This window comes from Lissotriton helveticus, chromosome 4_1 (assembly GCF_964261635.1).
Source record: "Lissotriton helveticus chromosome 4_1, aLisHel1.1, whole genome shotgun sequence".
Taxonomy (NCBI): domain Eukaryota; kingdom Metazoa; phylum Chordata; class Amphibia; order Caudata; family Salamandridae; genus Lissotriton; species Lissotriton helveticus.
In genome coordinates this window covers 1,624,470,732-1,624,492,707 of record NC_136063.1, presented here as the reverse complement: position 1 = coordinate 1,624,492,707, position 21,976 = coordinate 1,624,470,732, and the positions used below count along the sequence as shown (strand labels likewise).

General features: G+C 45.5%; 1 protein-coding gene across 7 annotated transcripts in view; it reads right to left on the bottom strand.

The window, feature by feature from the left end:
• The window catches only part of PDE1C (phosphodiesterase 1C), a 1,852,914-nt gene that overhangs the window by 296,733 nt on the left and 1,534,205 nt on the right, over positions 1–21,976 (bottom strand). For all 7 annotated transcript variants that reach the window (XM_078688253.1, XM_078688254.1, XM_078688255.1 and 4 more), the window contains one exon: positions 7,961–8,101. In XM_078688253.1, the coding sequence (XP_078544379.1) occupies positions 7,961–8,101 (141 nt within the window). The remainder of the gene's footprint in view (positions 1–7,960; positions 8,102–21,976) is intronic.

Below are 21,976 nucleotides of genomic sequence, written 5' to 3'. Positions count from 1 at the left end.
TCTTTCTTTGCTCGAACTGTGTCCAGTAAAACAACGATATTGACGAACATCCTCCAACATGGAAGTTAAAGAAAAACCCAATTCCATCGAAAGACTTCAACTTGAAGAGATTTCTAATTCAGATTTCTTATCTGAACCTAGGGAAAACAAACATGAACAACCCGTAATTTCTGCCTATTACTAGAATTCAGTATATTATCAATGGGTGGGTAAGCATGAACAATCATTTTGTAACATAGCCGGGTGGGATAATCCTCGCCTCGTGTCCTTAATAGAATTGAAAATTCTTGCAGCGAATGCTTGCAAATTTTTGATTCTATTACAGGACCGAAGGCTTCGGATTATGCTAGTTTAACGCTTTATCAAAAACAACAGATGTTATATCTCCCACCGGCTTATAATAAAATTGCTTGAAAGTTGATTCAGACGACGAATCAGCCCAATGCATAATGTCTTGAATGTTAGAGCCTAACATATATATATATTTAGGAGGAGTAATGGGGGGGCCAGCCCACTTGCACACAAAGGTTACTGATAAGTACCAAAGCCCCCTCAGCAAAGGTGTACTCAAATGACCCCAGACTAATATAGGCGTAGAAGCCGAGATAATAATGTCTTTAGAGCGTACGCATACTCTTGCAGGGCACTGTTCTTGCAGCCAGTCAGGTGTCCTTCTTCCAACCAGCTTTCCTATGCAAACGCGGCAGAAAATAAAACAAGCATTTACAATGCAATGGTTTCGCCTTTGGAAAAGTTAGAGCTTTTGGCATTGTAAATGACAAAATTTGTATTTATGTGTTGGTTTTGAAAACAAATAAATAAATGGCATTGTCATTTACATTGCCATTAGCTTAATCTCTCGCAAATGTGAGACCTATTGTACCCTACGGACGAGCTCAGCAGACAGCAATTACTACCACACACACACACCCAGAGCCACACACACCCAGAGACAGCCAGACACACACACCCAGAGCCACACACACACACCCAGAGCCATCCACACACACACACACCCAGAGCCAGCCACACACACACACACACCCAGAGCCACACACACACACACACACCCACCCAGAGCCACACACACACACACCCACCCAGAGCCACACTCACCCACACTCAGGAGAGCAAGCACAGCGAGGGGGCAGGGAAGCAAGCACAGCGAGGGGGCAGGGAAGCAAGCACATCGAGGGGGCAGGGAAGCAAGCACAGCCAGGTGGCAGGGAAGCAAGCACAGCCAGGTGGCAGGGAAGCAAGCACAACCAGGTGGCAGGGAAGCAAGCACAACCAGGGGAAGGGGAACCAGGGGAAGGGGAACCAGGGGAATGGGAACCAGGGTAAGGGGAACCAGGGGGCGGGGGAGCAACCCACCGAGAGCCACACACACCCACCGAGAGCCACACACACCCACCCAGAGTCACACACACACACTCAGGAGAGCAAGCAGAGCCAGGGGGCGGGGAAGCAAGCACAGCCAGGGGGCGGGGCAGCAAGCACAGCCAGGGGGCGGGGCAGCAAGCACAGCCAGGGGGCAGGGGAGAAAGCACAGCCAGGGGGCAGGGAAGAAAGCACAGCCAGGGGGCAGGGAAGAAAGCACAGCCAGGGGGCAGGGAAGAAAGCACAGCCAGGGGGCAGGGAAGAAAGCACAGCCAGGGGGCAGGGAAGAAAGCACAGCCAGGGGGCAGGGAAGAAAGCACAGCCAGGGGGCAGGGAAGCAAGCACAGCCATGTTTCCAGTGCATGGCTACTCTGAACAAACCACACGTGAGGGTGTTACCATCATAAATTGATTACTGCAAATATTCCTCTCATAAATGTATAGCTGCTAGCTCCAGTAATGTGGATGCATATAAATGTTGATATCTTTTAAAAGGAAAAATGTATACAATTAATTTTTAACTGTTTTGAATTATTCCTTGATCAATTCGTACTGTGATAACTACTTGTACTTTTATGCATTTACTAAATGCGAATAAAGTTATTTGACTGATTGACTCAGTTCGTCATCCCACCTTTGTACCAGCGTCAGAGAAGGACTCGACATTACCTTTAATACGTAGCTCACACCTGTGACACACCTGGCACATTTCCTCCTTGCCTAGTTAAAATGCTCCCTAAAAGTCCATAATGCGCCACATGATGTCATGACGTGAAACTCAGGGCAACATGTTGCACACCCAAGTCTGTTCCATGCCAAACACAGCGATGTGAGCATCAGAACCATAACATTTGGTGACATTTTGTTCTAATGCCATGCTAGGTACCATGTACGCATTTTAATGCACACTGTTCCATGGAGCTGCCAACCACAATGACATGCTCAGCCCATTCCAACTCCTTAAGGATCCTCAGCAGAGGCCTGGTTTCCCTTATGCCAACTCCAAAAGTTCACTTCATCCTGTTTTGATGCCAAGTCACGCTAAACAAATGCCACGGTGTCATGATGCCAGCCCCAGAGTCACCTTCATCACATACCAGCCGGTCCTGTGGCTATTCCAAGTGACACAATCTTAACACCAACCGCAAAGACACCATCAGCACATGCCCCTTATGCCAGCCACGCAGACATTCAGCCCATGCCAGCCTACTCTCATGTCAAACCCAGAAAACACTCTTCGTATGCCATTCCTCGTTAATGCCAACCTCAGAGTAACACTCAGCATGTGGCTTCCTACCTTATGGCAACTGGAAAGACACATTCAGCACGTAATGCCTACCTCAGAGGAATACCCAGGACATGCCATGGTGCCCTCATTCACACCCATGCCTACTTTGGGCATGCCATCTTAACTTAATGACAACTCATGAAAGTACTTGGTACATTCCATCCTCTCCTTTAAACACCTCTGAACTCTGCCAGGTGGCCCTGATGCCAAACCCAGGGTTACATTCTGCACATGATGCGAGCCTGTCTTAATGACAACCTCTGAGGGCACGATCACGACATGCCACTCTGCCCCCCTTACATCTTGCTCAAAGTCACCCACAACACATTGTACATCCCGGATGCCACTGGAGAGGCAGTTCAGAGTCGCCAAACAAGCACCTCCTGACAGTAGTGCCCCGGGCCGCCACCCGCCATCAGCTGCCCCCTTACCGGTCTGGGCGCGCAGCACAGGATCCCAAAGGTGAGCCAGAGCAGGGCACGCTGCGGCGGTGGGCGCCAGGGTGCCATGGTGGTGCACCCTCCCGCGCTGGACAGGACGCCGCCTGTCGGCCGGAACTATCCCTTGCTCTCCGGATTCCCCAACCAGGTTATGCTCCCTACGACAGCCCTGCAGCGGCGAGAAGCCCTCCTGACGTTATCTGATGCTGGGGTAGGGGACCCTCTTCCACACAAGGCACCTCAGACTCCAACCATGCTGTCTCCGCTCTGCACCGCAGGGTTCAAATCCCTCCCGGACTCACACGCCCCGCTCTGGCAGGCAGTCAGTCAGCGGCGCGCCACGCCACAGCAACTCCACGCTGTGCTCGTGGCCAGGGGCAGCGGAGTGCTCGAGGAAGCGCCGTGACTAAAGGCAGGCCCAGGCTGATCCTTACCTGATCGCTGCTGCCCTCCTCCTTGCTGCCGGTACGGATTTGCGGTGGGGGCGGGCACCACAATGTGCCCCGCGCCCCCTCCGCTCCACCCTCGTCAGGCTCCTCTCCGGTCTCCCTCCAGGCATGGGAGACCGGCAACACCGACAAAGGCTTCCCCCAGGCAGGGGGAAGCGGCAAACAGCAAGGCTTCCCTTTCCCTCCCCCGGGCTGCGGGTGCGGGACTTCCGGCCGGCCGCGAAGGGATTGGCCGGCCGGCCAGGTACTTCCGGGTCGCCGCGGGCAGCGCGGCGGCCCTTGCTAGGCAGGCAGGCGGGCAGAAATCGCGAGGTGGGCACTCGCTGGTGGCGTGAGAGGACACGGACGGCGGGAGGGGGCGGGAGAGGACACGAACGGCGGGAGGGGGGCGGGAGAGGACACGAACGGCGGGAGGGGGGCGGGAGAGGACACGAACGGCGGGAGGGGGGCGGGAGAGGACACGGACGGCGGGAGGGGGCGGGAGAGGACACGGACGGCGGGAAACGTGCACAGGACAGCAAGGGCGGCGGAAAGGCACACGGAGGGGGCGGGAATGGACAGCGCATCTGAATTCACTTTCAGTGAAAGGGGAGGGAACGGGAAAAAACGTAACTCCGCCCTGGGAAAAAATCTCCGGAACGCCCCCGAATCTGGTCCAGCCTTGATGGACAGATCCGGCACTCAATGGCTAGCCTCCATTTATGGAGCTAACCAATGAGAGCCGGGGGACGTTCCAGGAGTCCTTATTGACGACATAGGATTTCACCTGCGCTGAAGAGCTGCGCAGAGCGCAGCCTTCGGCAGGCGAAACCCAAAAACAGGCCGCTCCCGGCGTGCGCAGCCCAACACAAGCCCCAAACAAGCCCCAAACCAGCCCAATGGGGTCGCGTGAGCTGTGCACGTCGGACGGATGCCACCCGGCTCCTTCGGTGTATATGGGCGATTAGGGAAGCCCCAAAACCGGCCTTTGTATCGCCCCTTCAGAGGCTTGGTACTCTTGCGCCGAGAAGCGCATTAACGAGGCATTAACTCCAGCAGCGCTGGCAATCGGAGCAGAGCTCGATAACACGGTGTGAAGCGCGCCAACCCCAAACGCTGAAAAAACAGCCTAATCTGTGAGAATACACTACACAAAGTAAGCAAAACCACAAACCCTCAATTAATAAAGGCAATTAACAATGCATATTGAGATTATAGATCTAAGCGCAGCGTGCTCCGTAAACTCTGGCATATAACTAAATCTATATAATTAGCAATATCGTGGAGGGTACTTATCTCTTGCTGTGACCAGCAAAGAAAGAGGATGATGGGACAGTAACCAGGGCTCTTATGGAGGGCTGAGGAGGCGTGGCTGATGCAAAGCATCATGGACAATGTAGTTTGTTTTACTAAATTGTATGTTTTATTGGCTGCTGTGATTTATACAGTAAAGAAAGTGATAGCATAATCCGAAGCCTTCGGTCCGGTAATAGAATCAGTACCTTATCTATCAATAGCTTGCAACCGGAATTCCAGCTACTCTCACTGAAACTTTTTTTTTTTTTTTTTACGTACTTTTTGTTAGGAGCAATTTATTTCCTTTCAGAAGATCAGGCTGATTTATAAAAATATTTCTTTTTTTCAAAACAATTACAGATAAGGTGGCCTGTTGACCTTTGGAGGCCACCATCCCTAGTAGTTGGAAACAGCGACCCACACTAAGTCAGAATTTTATGAGCTAAGCTATTAGTATATAGGTCGGTTCTCAAAATAAATTAGATACTTATCGCAAAAAAACGGGTCGGAAATTGAACCCCTTTTAGCAGTATCTTCCTAAAAGTGTAAAGCAGGAAGAAAACATGCTCTGTGATTATGACTTTAACACACAGACAAAAATATCTAAACAATAAAAATTGCTTCATGCTCTTTGTCAATTTTTAATGTGGAAAAGGTCATAGTGCTGTGTTTCTACTGTCGGACTACGAGAGGTGCACTAGAAGTGCAAATACAAATAATAACGAATGGAAGAGGAATATCAAAACTGAAGTGGGTAATAATAAAATGGCTGGACGGAGGAGTGGTGTTAGGCGGATAGGTAGCTTTGGCGGTTTTCCTGTTTGATAAAGATTACAAGTCTGGCATAGATGCCTAACGTCATCTCACCTTTACATTTAGCCAACAAAAATTACAATATAAAAATATTGATGACATTTATTTTAACAGTTGTTTTTCTCAATAGAGACAGATTAGTAAATGTATGAAAAATATACAAACTGAGGAATAGCTGTTTTCATTGCTTGTATCTAGGGGTGGCCAAAATATTCCTTCAATAAGCAGAAAGACTAAATTTCCCCCTTTTATTAATTCACCTAAGGAATGAAATTAGATTTGAAATATGGCAATGTCTGTTGTTGAAGTGCACTAGAGCAAACAGAGAGTTTCTTGCTTGAAGACGGAAAACCACCTGTGTGTGTGTGCTGTCTGCAGATCTCCGGAGTATACAACATAGCCCAGAGTGCTGTAGCGCTGATGCTAAGAGTTTGAACTACTGATATAGATTAAAAGGGATGACAAAAAAGTCTCTATTCTTTCAGCATTCTGATATGCCATCCTTTCTACCAATCTAAAATTGCCACGTGTTAGCACTATTCTGATTGAATTGCCACGTGTTAGCACTATTCTGATTGAATTGCCACGTGTTAGCACTATTCTGATTGGCTTCTGACAGTCATTCAGAAGAGCCCTATCACAAACCTCGACACTTTTGACTCGTGCACACATTGTTCACCTTGCAACAATTCATGGACCACTGAAAAGTTACTTTTTGCAGTTCCCTTGTTTAGCCCTTTGTAGGGTACTCGGAAAATGGCAGGTTCATGTCAGGCTGGGCTTGGCAGTTCTGGCTAGACTCTTCTTATAGGGGTGCAGCGAAGTCTGATTTGCCTGTTGCTGGTCCCTGTCTGAAATGGCACAATGGTCACAACAATTGACTGGATTCCCCTTTTGCACACATTATACCCATCCCTTTATATTTCAGTGTGACACCCTGTGTATAATGGGTATGCCCAGACATAGTGCTCGCTGTGCTACAAAACTCAGACTGCACCTCACTGATGAGACTCAAGAATGCCAAAACCTGTTTGTGGTTGCTTGTGTTCCTATCTAGAGAGGACTTGGCCTGACTGATTGGGCTGGAAGGTTTCTTTTGCTTTGCATTTACCCGGCCTATGTCTGGAGTGGCATAGTGGATATCAAAATGAACGCCTGCAAAGTGAAAATGAGATGTTGTCAGTGCTCAGTCAGAACTTTTAGGAGAATTCTAATAATCACTTTTGTGTTTCCGGGTATCGCCCTAAGTATGACAAGCATGCATAATGGTTAAAACGCATGCTTATTTTGCCACTGGACTCAAACGCAGCTGCCGATAAGACACAACAAGCACAGAAAGCTGCAAACGGCGGCAGAAGAATTGTGGCCTCTTTGCACTTTTACTAATAGGGAGCTGAACGTGTTGGGGTCAATTCACAAAACCATGTAAAACTACATACAAGAGTATTCCTGTATTAGTACTTCTCTTACTCATAAGTGCTTTTGTAAATTAGCCCCAAACTTTTTTTGCTTTGCTCTGGCAAATTTCTTTAGAATAGTTTGCAATGTTTTTAGTGTTCATATATTAAGAAGGGCTACGATTAAAATGTTTATGTTCCAAAGAAAATAATGACCACCATATTGATTGAGGGTTTAGTATAAGAAAACTTTAATTTGTGTGTATTGTAACTCTCACTTGATATGATTACATTTAACGGTGGCTTATAGATGTTCTTCCTATTGTGAAAACTGAGCCCCAAAAAGCTCATGTGTAAATATAGCTGGGCACAACCACGCCAACATATTGAATGCAGAAATACCACAACAAAATGCAAATTAAAGTGGTTAATATTCTGCTCTGCATTGTCTTCTTTGCTCAAAATGCATCGACAGGCAGAAAGCAACCACATAAAATAATTTTTTTGCCAGTCTGAAAAGGGCAGCCTATCCAAATTAGCTAGGGCTTTACCTCTCTGTATGAGAACACCAGCAGCTATAGTTAGTTTTTGCCTTTTCTAAAGTTAGTTTTTGCCTTTTTCTGCCTCAGTAGTGGCTTACATCTTGAGTCATGTGGCACAGAGAGCTACCTGGCTTGTCTCTAGAAAAATCCATCCTATTTATGGTAATGGCAGGCAAGAACAAAAGTCATGACTTACTCTGGGCAGCATTCTAATCAATTGAGTTTCTGCTCACAGTGACATGTAAACAGGGCCAACCATATGCTCTTCTTCCTTCATTAACTTTAGAAGCCATGCTTTCTTGGAACAACAATGTATAGTTCTCTAAGTGACTCAAATGTAAATGAATTTTGCCAATGCAAAACACAAGGTACTTACTGCTACACCAGTCTTAAACAGGAGGTAATGGACTGTTTGCGTAACATCCGCTGCGTGCATCAGATTGTGGTAGGGGTTTTTGTGTTTGCTGTAACCAACCTCCAGTGCTTCCACGAATGAAACCAGGGCAGAAATTGGTATCTGAAGAGGAAGAAACATTTATTACTTGAACTGCCTCCGCATTACTTGACTGACAACACGAGGTGCCCTGAAGGATGACAGACAGCACAGGGAATGACATACACAAGTGCATTGGGTATATGCAGAAAATTAACAATATCACTCATGAACTTGAGTAGCAATGTCAAAATCATCCTTTTAAATATCAACATTTGGGCATTGCAACCAATTTTGGATTCTAAAGAGGCAACAATTTATAGCATTCACAATATTCATCAGAAGGATGATTGCATTAGTATTGTTTTATGTAACTAAATGGCAAATAGTGAGAGGAGCGAGCAAGACAACTCAACATGGTTGAACGTCGGCCGTTCATGCTAAAACAAAGAAACGAAAACATGATGGAACACTGAAAAGAAAGAAGGTTTACAATTGAAATCTAAAAGAAGCAGATGAGTGCATAAAAACTGGCAATTACCCCACACGAAGTTATGCTTCAAACATGCTGAGGTACTTCGAAAGCCCGCTTAGTCCCAGTAAAACGAAGACCTATCACTCAAATGATTCTTAGCAGAAGAGAATTTGAAACTTAGATTGAATTTCTAATTGTGTGGTGAAAATGTTGAAGTCTAATTGTGAATGGAACAAAATGTTGCAATTTTTACATCACAAAACTAAGGGGCTCATTTATGGGATTTTGGTATAGGGCAGTGAAGCAAGGGATTTTGCTGCGGTGCCCTGCGCCAAAGTAAAAGGGCAAGAATGTACTGTATTTAAGCAATACGGTGCCTTCCTGTCCTTTCTTCCTGCGCTGGCATCATTTTGGCAACCTAGTACCAATGTAGGCACCCTTGCCCAATAGTGCAAGGGTGCCTCCGTTAAACGCAGGATTGTTTTTGTGCAGAAAGGAGCACCATCCTGCCCAAAACCAATCCTAAGAGGCATTTTCTGTTTTTCTATGCATAATGCAGACCACATAGAAACAGGGGAAAACGAGGGGAAATAACCATATTTCTCCTCATTATGCCTCACCTCGGGAGGCGAACAGATTTGGCGCTTCCCCCGTTTTTCATGTTTCTGTAAATTTGGAACGGCGTCAAATTCCATTGGAATTGTGTGGGAAAACCCACCACAACTCCCATGGAAAGCCTCCCGGGCACAGAGCAACGCGACACAGTAATTTGCGTTGTGTTGCATTACTCGTGATTTATTAAGCTACTCAATGCCATGCAGGGTGGATTTGCCTGGCTTCATAAATCAGAATGAGAACCCTATGTTACACATGTACCATTTCACGAGGTGCAAAAAAGTGATGCAAGACGCACAAGAAATAGCCCATAAATGTCTTTACTCTTGGAGGCAGGGGTTCATTTTAGGAGGTTCAATCCTCTTTTTCTGGTCTTTTTCCACTGTCTCCCATTCAACATTTTTACACTTTTGGTGCACATTACAACTCTTCTCCTTTTTTCCTCCTTGTTTGGGTCTGCATTTCCCAGGCTCTTTTTTGGTGATCCCTGTTTCATTCCTCAGATGAGTACAGAAACTCAATTTTCCTGTTGAATAATGCTATTATTGGTGATGCGAATCACCACTTCACAAACACATCAACATTGATTCAAATTGTGTTTGTCTCTGAAGATTTCCCAATCTATGGGGCATATTTACAAGGAATTTGCACAGGGCAGTATCTCAAATCATTTTGATGAGCTGGCATACGCCAATTTTAAAGGACAGGAATCCACCATATTTACAAGATACAGTGTATTCCTGCACTGGCGCACATAATGCAGTTGTGCGTCAATGCAGGCATCCTTGCACGATACTGTAAGTGTGTCTGTGTTGTTGGCACTGTTGTTTTAGTGCAGTAAGGGGCACTTTCCTGCAGAAATTATGCCAGCTCTAGGAAGGTGCAAGGTTTTGGCAACGCCCAGTTTCACCTGATATTGTAAATCTGGGGTAATATAAAATTCCATTGCTGTTGAATGGTGTTAGACCTGGCCCTTTTGTCAGGTTTATCCCCAAACATTTTGCCTCCTATTTTTCTGACACTATTTTCGTTGGCTATAGTATTATAGGCACTTTACCACTGCTGATCAGTGCTAAAGTTCATATGCTCTCTGTGTAATCTATGATTGTGATTGGTTATCCATGATTGGCATATTTGATTTACTAACAAGTCCCTATAAAGTGCAGGGTGTGTGCCAGAGCCTATAAATCAAAGGCTACTTTTGAGCTTGCAGCGCTGGTTGTGCCACCCACATGAGTAGCCCTATAAATGTGTCAGAGACCTGCCACTGAAGTGTCTGCGCGGACAGTTTTAAAGTGCCATGTTGGCCTGGCAAGTGAACCCACTTGCCAGGCCCTAACCATCCCTTTAATTTCGTATAAGGCACCCCTCGAGTAGACCCAAGGTACCCCCATGGGCAGGGCGCAGTGTATGTGAAAGGTAGGAAATGTGCTGGAGTGTTATACATATCCTGATAGTGAAATACTGAGTAATTCATTTTTCCGTGTTGAAAGGCTGCCTGTCCCACAGGCTATCATTAGAGCTCCACTGTAACATTTTACATGTGTAACTTTCAATTGGGGTAAATTAGTAAAGGTGTTTTTTTAAACTGAGTGTTTGAAAATGCCACTTTTACTAAGTGTTTTACAAAAAACAAGGCTATCCAATTAATGGTAAAGGACCTTGGGTATTGAATGTTTATCAGAAACTATGGTCCCTAACAAAAAAACATCATTTAATATGAAGGATTAAAGGAACAACATACAAGTGGGGACCTGTACAACATAAAAATGAAAAATCTCATGCATTACATGGAGCATGGCCAAAAATTACATTAATTGGACCAGCAAACAATATACATTGATGCACTCTATCATGTACAAATAAAAGTATAAACTTGTGTTTAGAGTGCTTAAAAGTTGACGACGTTTCGATCCCTTTAACACATTATTGGGATCATCTTCAGGACTAGAAAATAAGTGCCTGAGCATGATGCCTGTTAGAGGGAAGTCGGGGCGTTGCCTGCAATTCTAGGAAAGAATCCCGACTAGTATGAAGAAGGTCCTCATAAAATTACAATCAGAGGTAACTAGGTGATGGGGGCTGCCTTTCGGTTTAATGAGGGGGGTCAGGGAATGGACCAAGAATTCATGGTTCAGAAAAGAAACCAAAGCTCCACTTACTGAAGTAACCGCATGCTAGACATTGGTGAACGGCCTTCAAGGGGAGTGACAGCGTTCAAGTGCAAAATGAACAATTGATGGACAGAATGCAGAACAATGTCATACATTCACCACAGTACAGAGATCTTGGCCTGAATCCATCGTTTTTTTGCTCACCATGCCATTTAGTTTGCACCCAGCCATATGCAAATCATTCTTGATCCTGCACCCAATGGGAACAGTGCAGCCCGAACTGCCCTTGGAGGCTGCTCACCAACGTCTATCACGCGGTTACTCTATTAAGTGTAGGAGCACCTCGCAGAGCTCGGGTAGAATTGCCGCACTAGCCTCAGAGGGGCAAGTTGAGGGTTCCCTGCCCACCGCAGCATTGGCCCAATGGTCCTACACTGTGTGGTCAAAGGCCAGCGTTCCAAGAGGCCTTGGAGGGCCCTGGACACGCTACCTCCTAAGGAGCAGTGTAAGAGGCTGCCTTGTGTGTTTTCCAGCTGCACCGCGCTCACAGGCAGCTGCATTTGCCTATCCTGCATGCTGGGGGCCCAGCGAAGTCTCTCTGTAGATCTCTGCAGTGTGTGTGCCCGCCCCTACTCTCGCGACATACTGAGGGGTCACCTAGTGGCCGCATTTGTCACCACCTGGCTGGCCTCGAGGGGCCATGATGAAAATGCCAATGAGTGCTTTCTAAGTACCAACAAAATTACTGTAATCCTGGTAAAAGGCATGCAGGATTTCCGGTGCCTTAGAGGTTACTTGGGAATTACCATATAAAGTGTTGTTGAAGTGCAGAAAAGCTGCACCCTACATGTTCATAGTGATATTCATGTGATTTATTGCATTCACCTGTATTTCTAAGCCCTAATGTTATGAGAAAAGTCACTGTAGCCCTTGTGAAGACCAGATAACAAGTATCCTTTTCAGAAACTATATGATATGTACAGTGATGGTGTAGGGTGTTGTTTTCATGATGGTTTTATGACATGCACAACATTTGCTTTATTGCACTAAATATTGTGTTATGACAATTGCCTAGTTTAAAGGAATGTATGATCCATGTGATGTTATGACAAATGCCTAGTTGGCAAAGTAATTTATGTGACTGTGGTCTATGTGTTTATATACAATATAAGTGATATATCTTATATAGTCTGGTGTGGAGTCTCTTTTGTGGTGTGTGTAGTGTGCCACTGGTGTGTGTGCATGTGAGTGTTGTGCAAATGCTTTACACATTGACTCTGGGAAAAGCCTGACTGCTCTGCGAAACTATCAAGGGGATGAGCAGGAGATATCTTGGGTGTGTAACTCCCTTACCCTGACTAGAGTGATGGGTTCTGCCTGGCTGAGGTGCATACCCTAGCAAACCAGAAGCCCCATTTCTAACAAAGTGGGAACACCCACGGAATGCCTCTTTCATGCAGAGTAAGGCAAGGCAATGACTTGCACTGCCTTACCTTACATCATATCTACAAGGCCATGAAAAGCCACACCAGGTAACATTTTGTGCCATCATAGATATGGCTAAGCCCTGTGAGCCACATGAACGTCACAAAAAGTGACATTCCAGTGGCTCACTGCTCTTGTAAATATGTCCCTATCTTTTTACACTACATCTTTTGCCACAATAATTCAAAAGACTTAGAAAACGTTTTCACCGTTTAGAGCTGCCATTTGTTAAATTTACTAATGAGCACAGGACACAACGTAAAAGTAAAGAATTTCACACTTTAGTCAAAAGGGCAGATTTTCTACTTACTTGAAAAGTACAGACACAGCCTTCTGTTTATCCAGATAAAATGGATGGACATAATAAAATCATTGTAAAAAATAATAACTTGTTCCTGTTTTATTAGAAGTTATTGGCTTTTATGCAAATTCTCTTCAGAACATGAGAGCTAAAGCACATTTTTTTAATGTGATTTTCAAGAGCACTGTGTGCTTCCAACTGGTTTGAGGACACCGACTGGCTGGAGAAATAAAAGGAGAGTGCTTGACTGAGTCTCCTTGCGTGAATCAGTAAATAACGTGTTTTAACAGATCATGGGGCATCTGTTCCTGTGTGTCAGATAGAGGATGCAAGCTGTGTATGAAGAGCCTGTTTCAGCAATGATAAATATTGCAGCTGAGAAGAAGCTCTTAGCAGAGTTGGCTGTCACTCTGTAGAGACAAATCAATAGTCGAGTTTTATTTCATCTTTCTCGGATAAGAGGAAAATTCAACCACCACATGTTGCCAGTCATTTGATTAAAATCGCACAATGTTGTTTCGGCCAGCAGCATGCTCAGAACATCTGCAGCACAGCCAGGGTAATGAAATGTGAACAAATAGCAGAGTGCACTGTAACCTGAAATTCCAATACCCGAATCACTTGTTCCTAATTTTAAAAACAAAAACGAAGGCAAAATGTACTATTCTTGAATGGTTTGCCAGATTTCCAAACAAATCCTTTAAGTAGGGAAAGGGAAAGGGAAAATTCACACTTTGTTACAATCTAACAGTAACATGGAAAAGGTTAAACATAATCGTCAACCGAACAATTCACCACTTAACATTTATACATATACATATATATATATATATATATATATATATATATATATATATATATATTGGTGAACGTAAGGTAACTGCAGGGCTGTGGTTGCACACTTGACATTAGGCTTTTCGCACGCACTAAAACACTATCAGGTAGATTCATCAAAGACCTGTTTGTGAGTCTTTAATAGCGATTCATAAGGAATCGCTATTACAGACTCGCAAAACGGGATTCATGTAGGAATCGCAATATTTAGTGCGATTCCTACAGCCTCCTTATTTGCGATTAGCGAATTGCTAATCGCAAATAAGGAATAACTCCCCATTCATTCCTATGGGCCTAAGGCCCATAGGAATGAATGGGGAGTTATTCCTTATTTGCGATTAGCAATTTGCTAATCGCAAATAAGGATGCAAATTTAAGGGTGCCAGGGGTGTCCAGAGGACACCCTGTAGCATCCCTGAAATGCACATTTACACAGCTGTTGCGCACACACATGTCCAAAGGACATGTGTGTGTGTAACATGCAATTGAGAAAAATGCACTAAAGTGCTTTTTTCTATTTTTTCGCTATTTACCACAAAGTCAGACATCGTGGTAAATAGCGACCAAAAATTGCGAATTCGCAAATTAAAAATGGTTAATGAATTGCATTTAAGGAATCTCAAATAGAGATTCCTTAAATGCAATTCCTCGCAAATATGCGATTTCGCTAATAGCGATTTTTGCATTTGGGATGATGAATCCCAAATGCAGAATCTGGCCCTTTGCGAGACGCATTTTGTCTCATGAATCTACCTGTATGATATTTATGATAATTCAGACCATATTAGGCCGCAATCACAGAAAAGGCCAGTACAATTCATAATACTTTACCACTCTGTGACAAGACCCTGCTTTTGGTCAGGGCTGCTTTAGCGCTGGTGGCACCCGGTGCGACAATCACTTTTGGCGCCCCCACGTCCCATGACTGCCTCCTCAGATTCTCTCACTACCACCTGCAAAAGGGCCCCTCATTTTTCCTATCATAAGATATTGCTAAGAACAGTGCCACCCTGTGGTCACAGTGCCCCCTCCACAGATAAGCGCCCAGTGCGGCTGCACCAGGCGCACTGCCCTAAAGCCGACCCCGCTTTTGGTTGCACTATCCATTCCCTGAGAAAAGCGGATGTGTGCAGTGAACTGAACAAAGCCCACCTCATTAAAATTTATGAGGTGGGAATCAGACTGGTATCTTGTTGCGCCCAGCAGCAAATGCAGCCACATAGTCGGGCAAGGCACAGCCGGCAGGTATGCCTCCTTTTGAGGTTGAGCCTAGGCAGCGCATGCACTGTTTCTTGACATGCTGTATCTAGTCTGTGGACATTAGGCACACCCATCGCCTTATCATTGGTTCCTTGGTCTGCCGTCGAAATTCCTTTGGTTTCTTTGCTGAATGGTTTATATTTGTCCAGCCTTTTGGCTGTTTTGTTCTGTCCTGGAGACTTGCTCTGTCACAAGGATCAGTTCACTTCTAGCCATTTGATAACTTTTGTTGCACAATTATTATCACTTGCTTTTGCCCTTGTTTATGGATTGTTGTGTTTTTGGTTGTTGGTCCAAACGCACTTATCTTCTTGCATTCACCCGACGGGAGTTCGTGGTTTGCCGTACTCCAATCAGCGTTCTACATTTGTCATTTTGTTTCCTATTGACCTTTTGTTAACAAATGATAATCACGTATTTAAATAGCTTTTTTATTAGGCACAGGGAGAACCGACACAGAGATTCGAACCAGGTTCCCCAATTCCAAAGTCGGCAGCTATGTTGCGTCACATGATCCTCATGCCAAATATTCCTGGTTTTGTTTTAGTATGTACCTCATAAAATGCTTGATGAGCCGGAACATGATCTGCAGGCACTTAAAGATCGAATGAAGCATCCCTTGGAGCAGCCGCTCGTCATGACGCAGTCAGCAGGGTGACACCGTGCGACCTTCTCTGGGCCATGGTCCCCTTGTAAAATAAAGTTGGTGCGCTCCCTTCTCACAGCTCCGAAGATCAGCCTGGGAGCCGCCAGCCTGCAGCCTGCAGCCAGCTTCAATGCAGTAAAGAGCCAGATGATGCTGGCGAGTGATGGCCTTCACTCCGCCCCTATGTTTGTTGTTGGGGGCCTGCGTTATCTTGGGGTACCAGTTTCTCGTTTAAATACATCCCTACCGCAAGCTGCACTCTGCTGTCATGGGTATTCACTAGGATCGGCATTATTTCGAGTCGCCTTGTTAAAGGGGTAGTAGTTCTACAACCTTCACTGATGCCACAAAGATTCTGATTTGCGGCAGTTGGGTGGGTTTTTCCCTCTGTGTCCTGCGTGAAGGCACCTTCATACAAGAGAGCTCTGTAGCATCCGTTGCGTACCGCCAGTAGAACACTTCAGAACTCTTGTGGCCAACTTGTTTTACATTCATTTCGTATGAAAATTCTCGAAACAATCAGAAATTATATTTTGTTTTTTCCCTACTAGACGGCGGTGTACCCCGATCTATTGAGTTGTGTTTTTAGGTTTCGCCTGGCGTCCACTGCGCAGCAGTGTTCGCGCAGGCGAAATCTTTTGAGTTTCAGTATGGGGCTTTAACCCGCCTCTCTGTTCCATTGGCTAGCTCCATAAATGGAGGCTAGCCATTGGAACAGAGATGCGTCAGTCATTGTCCGAGCAGATTCGTGGGCGTTCCAGCGATTTTTTCACTCTCTGCCCCTTTAACAACGTCATTGCGGCGGTGGGCGGATATTTATTTATTTTTTTCGTCATTTTTGGTCTTTTTTGAAATGTATTTTGCCGGACCTGGCTGCGAGATTTAAGTTGCCAGGAAGTACTTTGTATTTGCGATCAGGTAAGCAGCATTTTCTTATAATTTTCTTATCACTTTGTACGTCTACCCAGTCTCATGTCATCTCCCTGTTTGTTTTACGTCTTTGCGTGTCTCGTTGCTGTCGTCTCTGGTTTTTTTTCTAGGTCTGGTGTCTCCGTGTATTGTTGTCCGTGGCTCATGGCTGTCATCTTTGTTTTCTGTCTGTTTTCCGTTTCCCGCTGTCCGTGTGCCCGTTCCCGCCCCCCCGCTGTCCGTGTGCCCGTTCCCGCCCCGAACCCCTCCCTCCCGCTGTCCGTGTGCCCGTTCCCGCCGTCTTCCCTTTTTGGAGCCCCAAGCTCGCATCCAGCTCGCTCTCCGGGATCATGGTTCCATTGCAGGCTGGGAGAAATCCCCTCCGGATTTTGGGGGGCCCGTGGGCTATGAAGGAGCTGCCTTAACCGAGTTGCTTCGCTCCTTTTTTTTCTTGCTTCCTGCCTTTTGATTGTGCCCGTTCCCGCCCCCCCTCCCTCTGTCTGTGTGCCCGTTCCCGCCCCCCTCCCGCTGTCCGTGTGCCCGTTAACCCGCCCCCCTCCCGCTGTCCGTGTGCCCGTTCCCATAGGACTTTTAAAAAAAATTATTTGTGTTGTAATTTGGTTCCCTAAGGCTGCTTCCTTAAGTCGAATTATTTGTGTTGTAATTTGGTTCCCTAAGGCTGCTTCCTTAAGTCGCCTCGTGAAAGCTCCAACGTTCGCCCCCCTCCCGCCGTCCGTGTGCCCGTTAACCCGCCCCCCTCCCGCTGTCCGTGTGCCCGTTCCCATAGGACTTTTAAAAAAAAATATTTGTGTTGTCATTTGGTTCCCTAAGGCTGCTTCCTTAAGTCGCCTCGTGAAAGCTCCAAACCTGGTGGCTTAGGAAAGGCATCGAAGCAGTGGGTGGCCGGGATACCTCCATCGCCTGGCTCCCGCTTCTTTTAGGTAATCTTGATAGATTTACCTGAAATCAGGTCGGAAATCTTTCAGACTGACCTCAGCACATGGACAATGAGCGAGCAGACCAGGGTGTGAGGCCGGTGGGAGAGCTCACCTGGCAGAGAAAGTAGAGATGCATTAGACAAGGTGAATGGGTTGATGAATCCCTGCCCCCGGCGTCCTTCGGGTGGAACGGTATGTAATTAGCCGTTGTCGGCTCTGAACATGAGGTGGTGTGTTTAGGCTGTGAGGTTGAAATAGGCGCCGCTCTTGTTTCTGCTGGTTTGTCCATTCGAGCAGGAAATTAAGTCTTAGTTAGATACACGGTTCACTTTCAGATCTCTTTCGGAATTCTGTTTTTTTAAAACAACGATAACTTTGTTGAAATCTGAAAGGTAGGGGTAACACTATCTCACTTAAACTCACCTTTATTAACTAGAACAGTAGATTAAGCTATTGGCATTGTAAATGACAGTGCCATTTATTTATCTGTTTTCAAAACCAACACATACATAACAATTTTGTCATTTACAATGCCAATAGCTCTAACTTTTTCAAAGGCGAAACCGTTGCATTGTAAATGCTTGTTTTTTTATTACGTTACCTTTTACGCGTGTACATATAATTATGTACACACACATTTAAGCTTTTTTTAATTACTTTTTTTTTATCTTCTGAAATAATGAGACATTCATGCATCCCCTCCACACCCACCCCAGATATGCAGTGGCGGCTAGTGGCATTTGAAAGTTGCGAGGCGTAAAAGCAAATACAACACAATGCTGGAGGTGCCAAGTGCACTTTTTTGCAGACACAATATCAGGCCAGAAGCATCATTTGTGAGAAAGGCCATCCCTCAGCGAGGTATATATCCCTTTACTGCTGCTGTGACAGTAATGGATATAATCCCCTTCTTCCTGATCTCAGAGTGAGGTACACAGATCTTTAAGTCTGCTCTGTCTGCAAGGTACAAATCGCTTTGCTTCCAGTGTGTGAGTAGGTGTCCCTTATACCTTGTAAAAACCACACCCTTTACTTCCCCAGTGATGAAAAGAGCTTTGGTTCCTCACGGCTCCCTGTGTCTCCGGAGCATGACGGACACCAGTTCTATTAATAGTGCAAAGTCTGGGGCTAGTCTGTGTCACAAGGGGCCCGAACAGCAAGGTCTTTTTACGCAGCACTAGGGGCCTGCCAGCAGTGGCCCAGCTATTGAAGTACTTAGACCATTGTTGCTGTGAAATACTCGCAGTACTGGACACATTCATTAGATTTAAATATATTTATACAAGAAACGAGTAGGCTTGAAATAGTCCTAGAATCTGCCAAGTGTTTTTTCCACAGCTTGCTGGTTTTAATGTTGAATTTAGGCAAGAATTGAAGTGTTTAAAGTGTCTTGGGTCGTAAAGACATTTCTACAGGAATCCAGCACTCCATGTTTTCAGGGAAGGGGCTAGCACTCGAGATAAAGTACATTTCAACTGTAGCAATGAAGCTGCGGCAGCGGAAACTGCACGAAAAATAGTCAGCAGCGTAGGAACCAATCTGTACCATTAGTATACATGTCCAAAAAAACATATATGTGTTTACCAGCCACATTCATCAATTGTGTCAAAACTACTTATATTATAATAATTACCAATATCATATATCCGTGTGCACAACTCTGTGTGCACAGCACAGCGCAGCACTTTTTCAGCTTTCTTATAGGGCACCATGTGTTCAGAGCTCCCCAGCACAGCACAATGGTCCCTTGGCTCTCCTGCATAGTCCTATGCTTATTTAGGACCCCCCCTCATGATCACAGTACCTTGCTCACTAGGCTCCCCTGACCCGCACAGTGTTTTATCAGCCTTGAGCTCAACACCAGCTTACTCTGAAAAAACCTAGCTGCACAGTGAGGCTCACTGCAAGGAAGCAGGGAGAGACTGTGCGGGAAGTGCCCGGCTGCTGTAGACCTGTTTTGTACCTGAGACCTGCTGCTTGAAGCCTGCCTCTACCCTCAGAGAACTGTCCTGCTGCTTGAGAACTGTCTTGCTGCTTGGTCCCAGGACTACCAGAGCGCTCCAAGGACTAGTTGACTGGCCTCCTGCTTTGAACTAAGCAGCCACAACAAGCTCCAACAACCAAGAACCATGCACCCAGACTAGGGGTGGGCAGAACTCGTGGAGTATTACTCCGTGGAATTATGCGGAGTTACCTGAAAACTCAGCGAGATTACCGCAAGTTGGGGAATTCCAGTCCGTTGCGCTAGTCACAGTGATTTTCAGTGCCGGGAGCTTGTCTTGCTTTATAAAATCAGCACAAATTGCACCTCAAGGCGTGCTAAAAGCGCTGCTTCTTTCTGCCACTTGCGTAGCTTTTATAATCGAGCTGCAGCTACCGCAACCTGGGCGGCAACTTTCCCAATGCGAGCAGTAGTAACCTACCACAACCGTCTGCATTGAGAAATCTTGCTAGGTTTTTGCTCACTCGCTCTTGCCAACTTAATGTTGGTGAGCTGCGCACAAGAAAAACTCTGCCACACTGCAGTAAGTGGTGTTTTTGCTGCAATCCACAATTCAAGAAGAGCATGGAGTGGGAAAACGTCCACAAACTAACCTGGACCCTGCCTGGAGTGAATCATGTCCTCCAAGTGGTGCCCAACCTGTCCTGGACTCTTGGAAGTGGTGCTAAGGGTGCCCAAACAGCCAAAACTTGAAACCTGGACCTCAGAACCAACAGGAGACTGGGGCCTTCCTGCTCGCCAATCAGCCCGAGGTACATCGCCAGTCATCCTGACTTCGCAGTAGCTCTCACTACTTTTTTTCTCTGCAGCACCAAATCCTGCATGCACATGGGATAGGCAGGACCTCTCAGTAGGGGTATTCCACCTCATGAAGCGCTCATGGGCTACAGCCTGCAGCTTTGTTCCACTGGAGATTTTCGACTTCCAGGAAAGCGACAAAGGCTGAACGTAGAACTCTACACTGCGACTCCATCAAGCAGCTGCTCGATGACCAAATCTCCTGCTTGGACATATACAGGAATGGGAACATCACTGCTCACACATGTAACAGACACAGTACACACTCTATTGGAATAGGATTAGAGCACAAACCCATCTTAAATGGCTGTGGCTCAAGCGCAGGGAATGACCCTGGTCTCATGGAATGTTAAGGGCCTAGGTGATAGGATGAAAAGAGGCCTGGCGACTAGAACCTTTACCAGATATAAGGCCAACATGATATTTCTCCAAGAAGCCCACTTGATAGACGGACTACACAACTGCCTCGAAAGAGGGAGATATAGGGTGGCCTCTTATGCACAATACATATCAGGTTCAAGAGAAGTGGTTATACTACTCGAGAAATCTTTACTCTTTCACATCTTCCATATGGGGTCTGATGAAGGGGGCTCCAACATGGCTGTGCAGGGTGAAAAGGATGGAGAGATGGTGATTCTTCTGAATATCTATGTGCCACCAGGTCTCCAAACACAGCTGTTGCAGAAATTGGGACAGTTGCCGGTAGACTTCTAGACAGTACTTACAATTATAGGGGGAGACTACAATCTAGTGCAGGACACACATCTAGACAGAATGAGTACCAAGCTGGAGGGGGAGGCCACAATCTGGAAATCAGAAGGTTTTGTGCAGGCCTTCGCACTAACTGATGGATCACTGACTAAATATCGAGGGACAAAATATAGACTACCCAAAATATAGATTCCAAAATATCGACAGACAAAATATCGAACTCCTATCTACAAACAGGTAAGTACCAAAATATCGACCCCAAAATATTGTTTATATATATATACATCATAAAAATATCGAATTTCTTAAAATTAATGTAAAATTATAAAAATATTAAAAATAAATAGCTAAAATATACTTAAAAATACATAAATTACCTTAAAAGTATTAAAACTAATTTAACTTATAAAAAAAAATACAATCATATCTGTTGAAACATATATATATATATATATTAACATAATAATAATAAAAAATACACAATATTATTACCCTAAGATAGCGGAGGTGTAAAAATTACTATTCCCAATCCTGGAAGTGCAACAGTAGGGAAAGCGTTGGATAGCGTAGGGGTAAACATTACTATTCCCACTCCAAAGAGTGCAACAGTAGGGAAAGCGTTGGATAGCGTAGGGGTAAAAATTACTATTCCCACTCCAGAGAGTGCAACAGTAGGGAAAGCGTTGGATAGCGTAGGGGTAAAAATTACTATTCCCACTCCAGTGAGTGCAACAGTAGGGAAACGTTGGATAGCGTAGGAGTAAAAATTACTATTCCCACTCCAGAGAGTGGAACAGTAGGGAAAGCGTTGGATAGCGTAGGGGTAAAAATTACTATTCCCACTCCAGAGAGTGCAACAATAGGGAAAGCG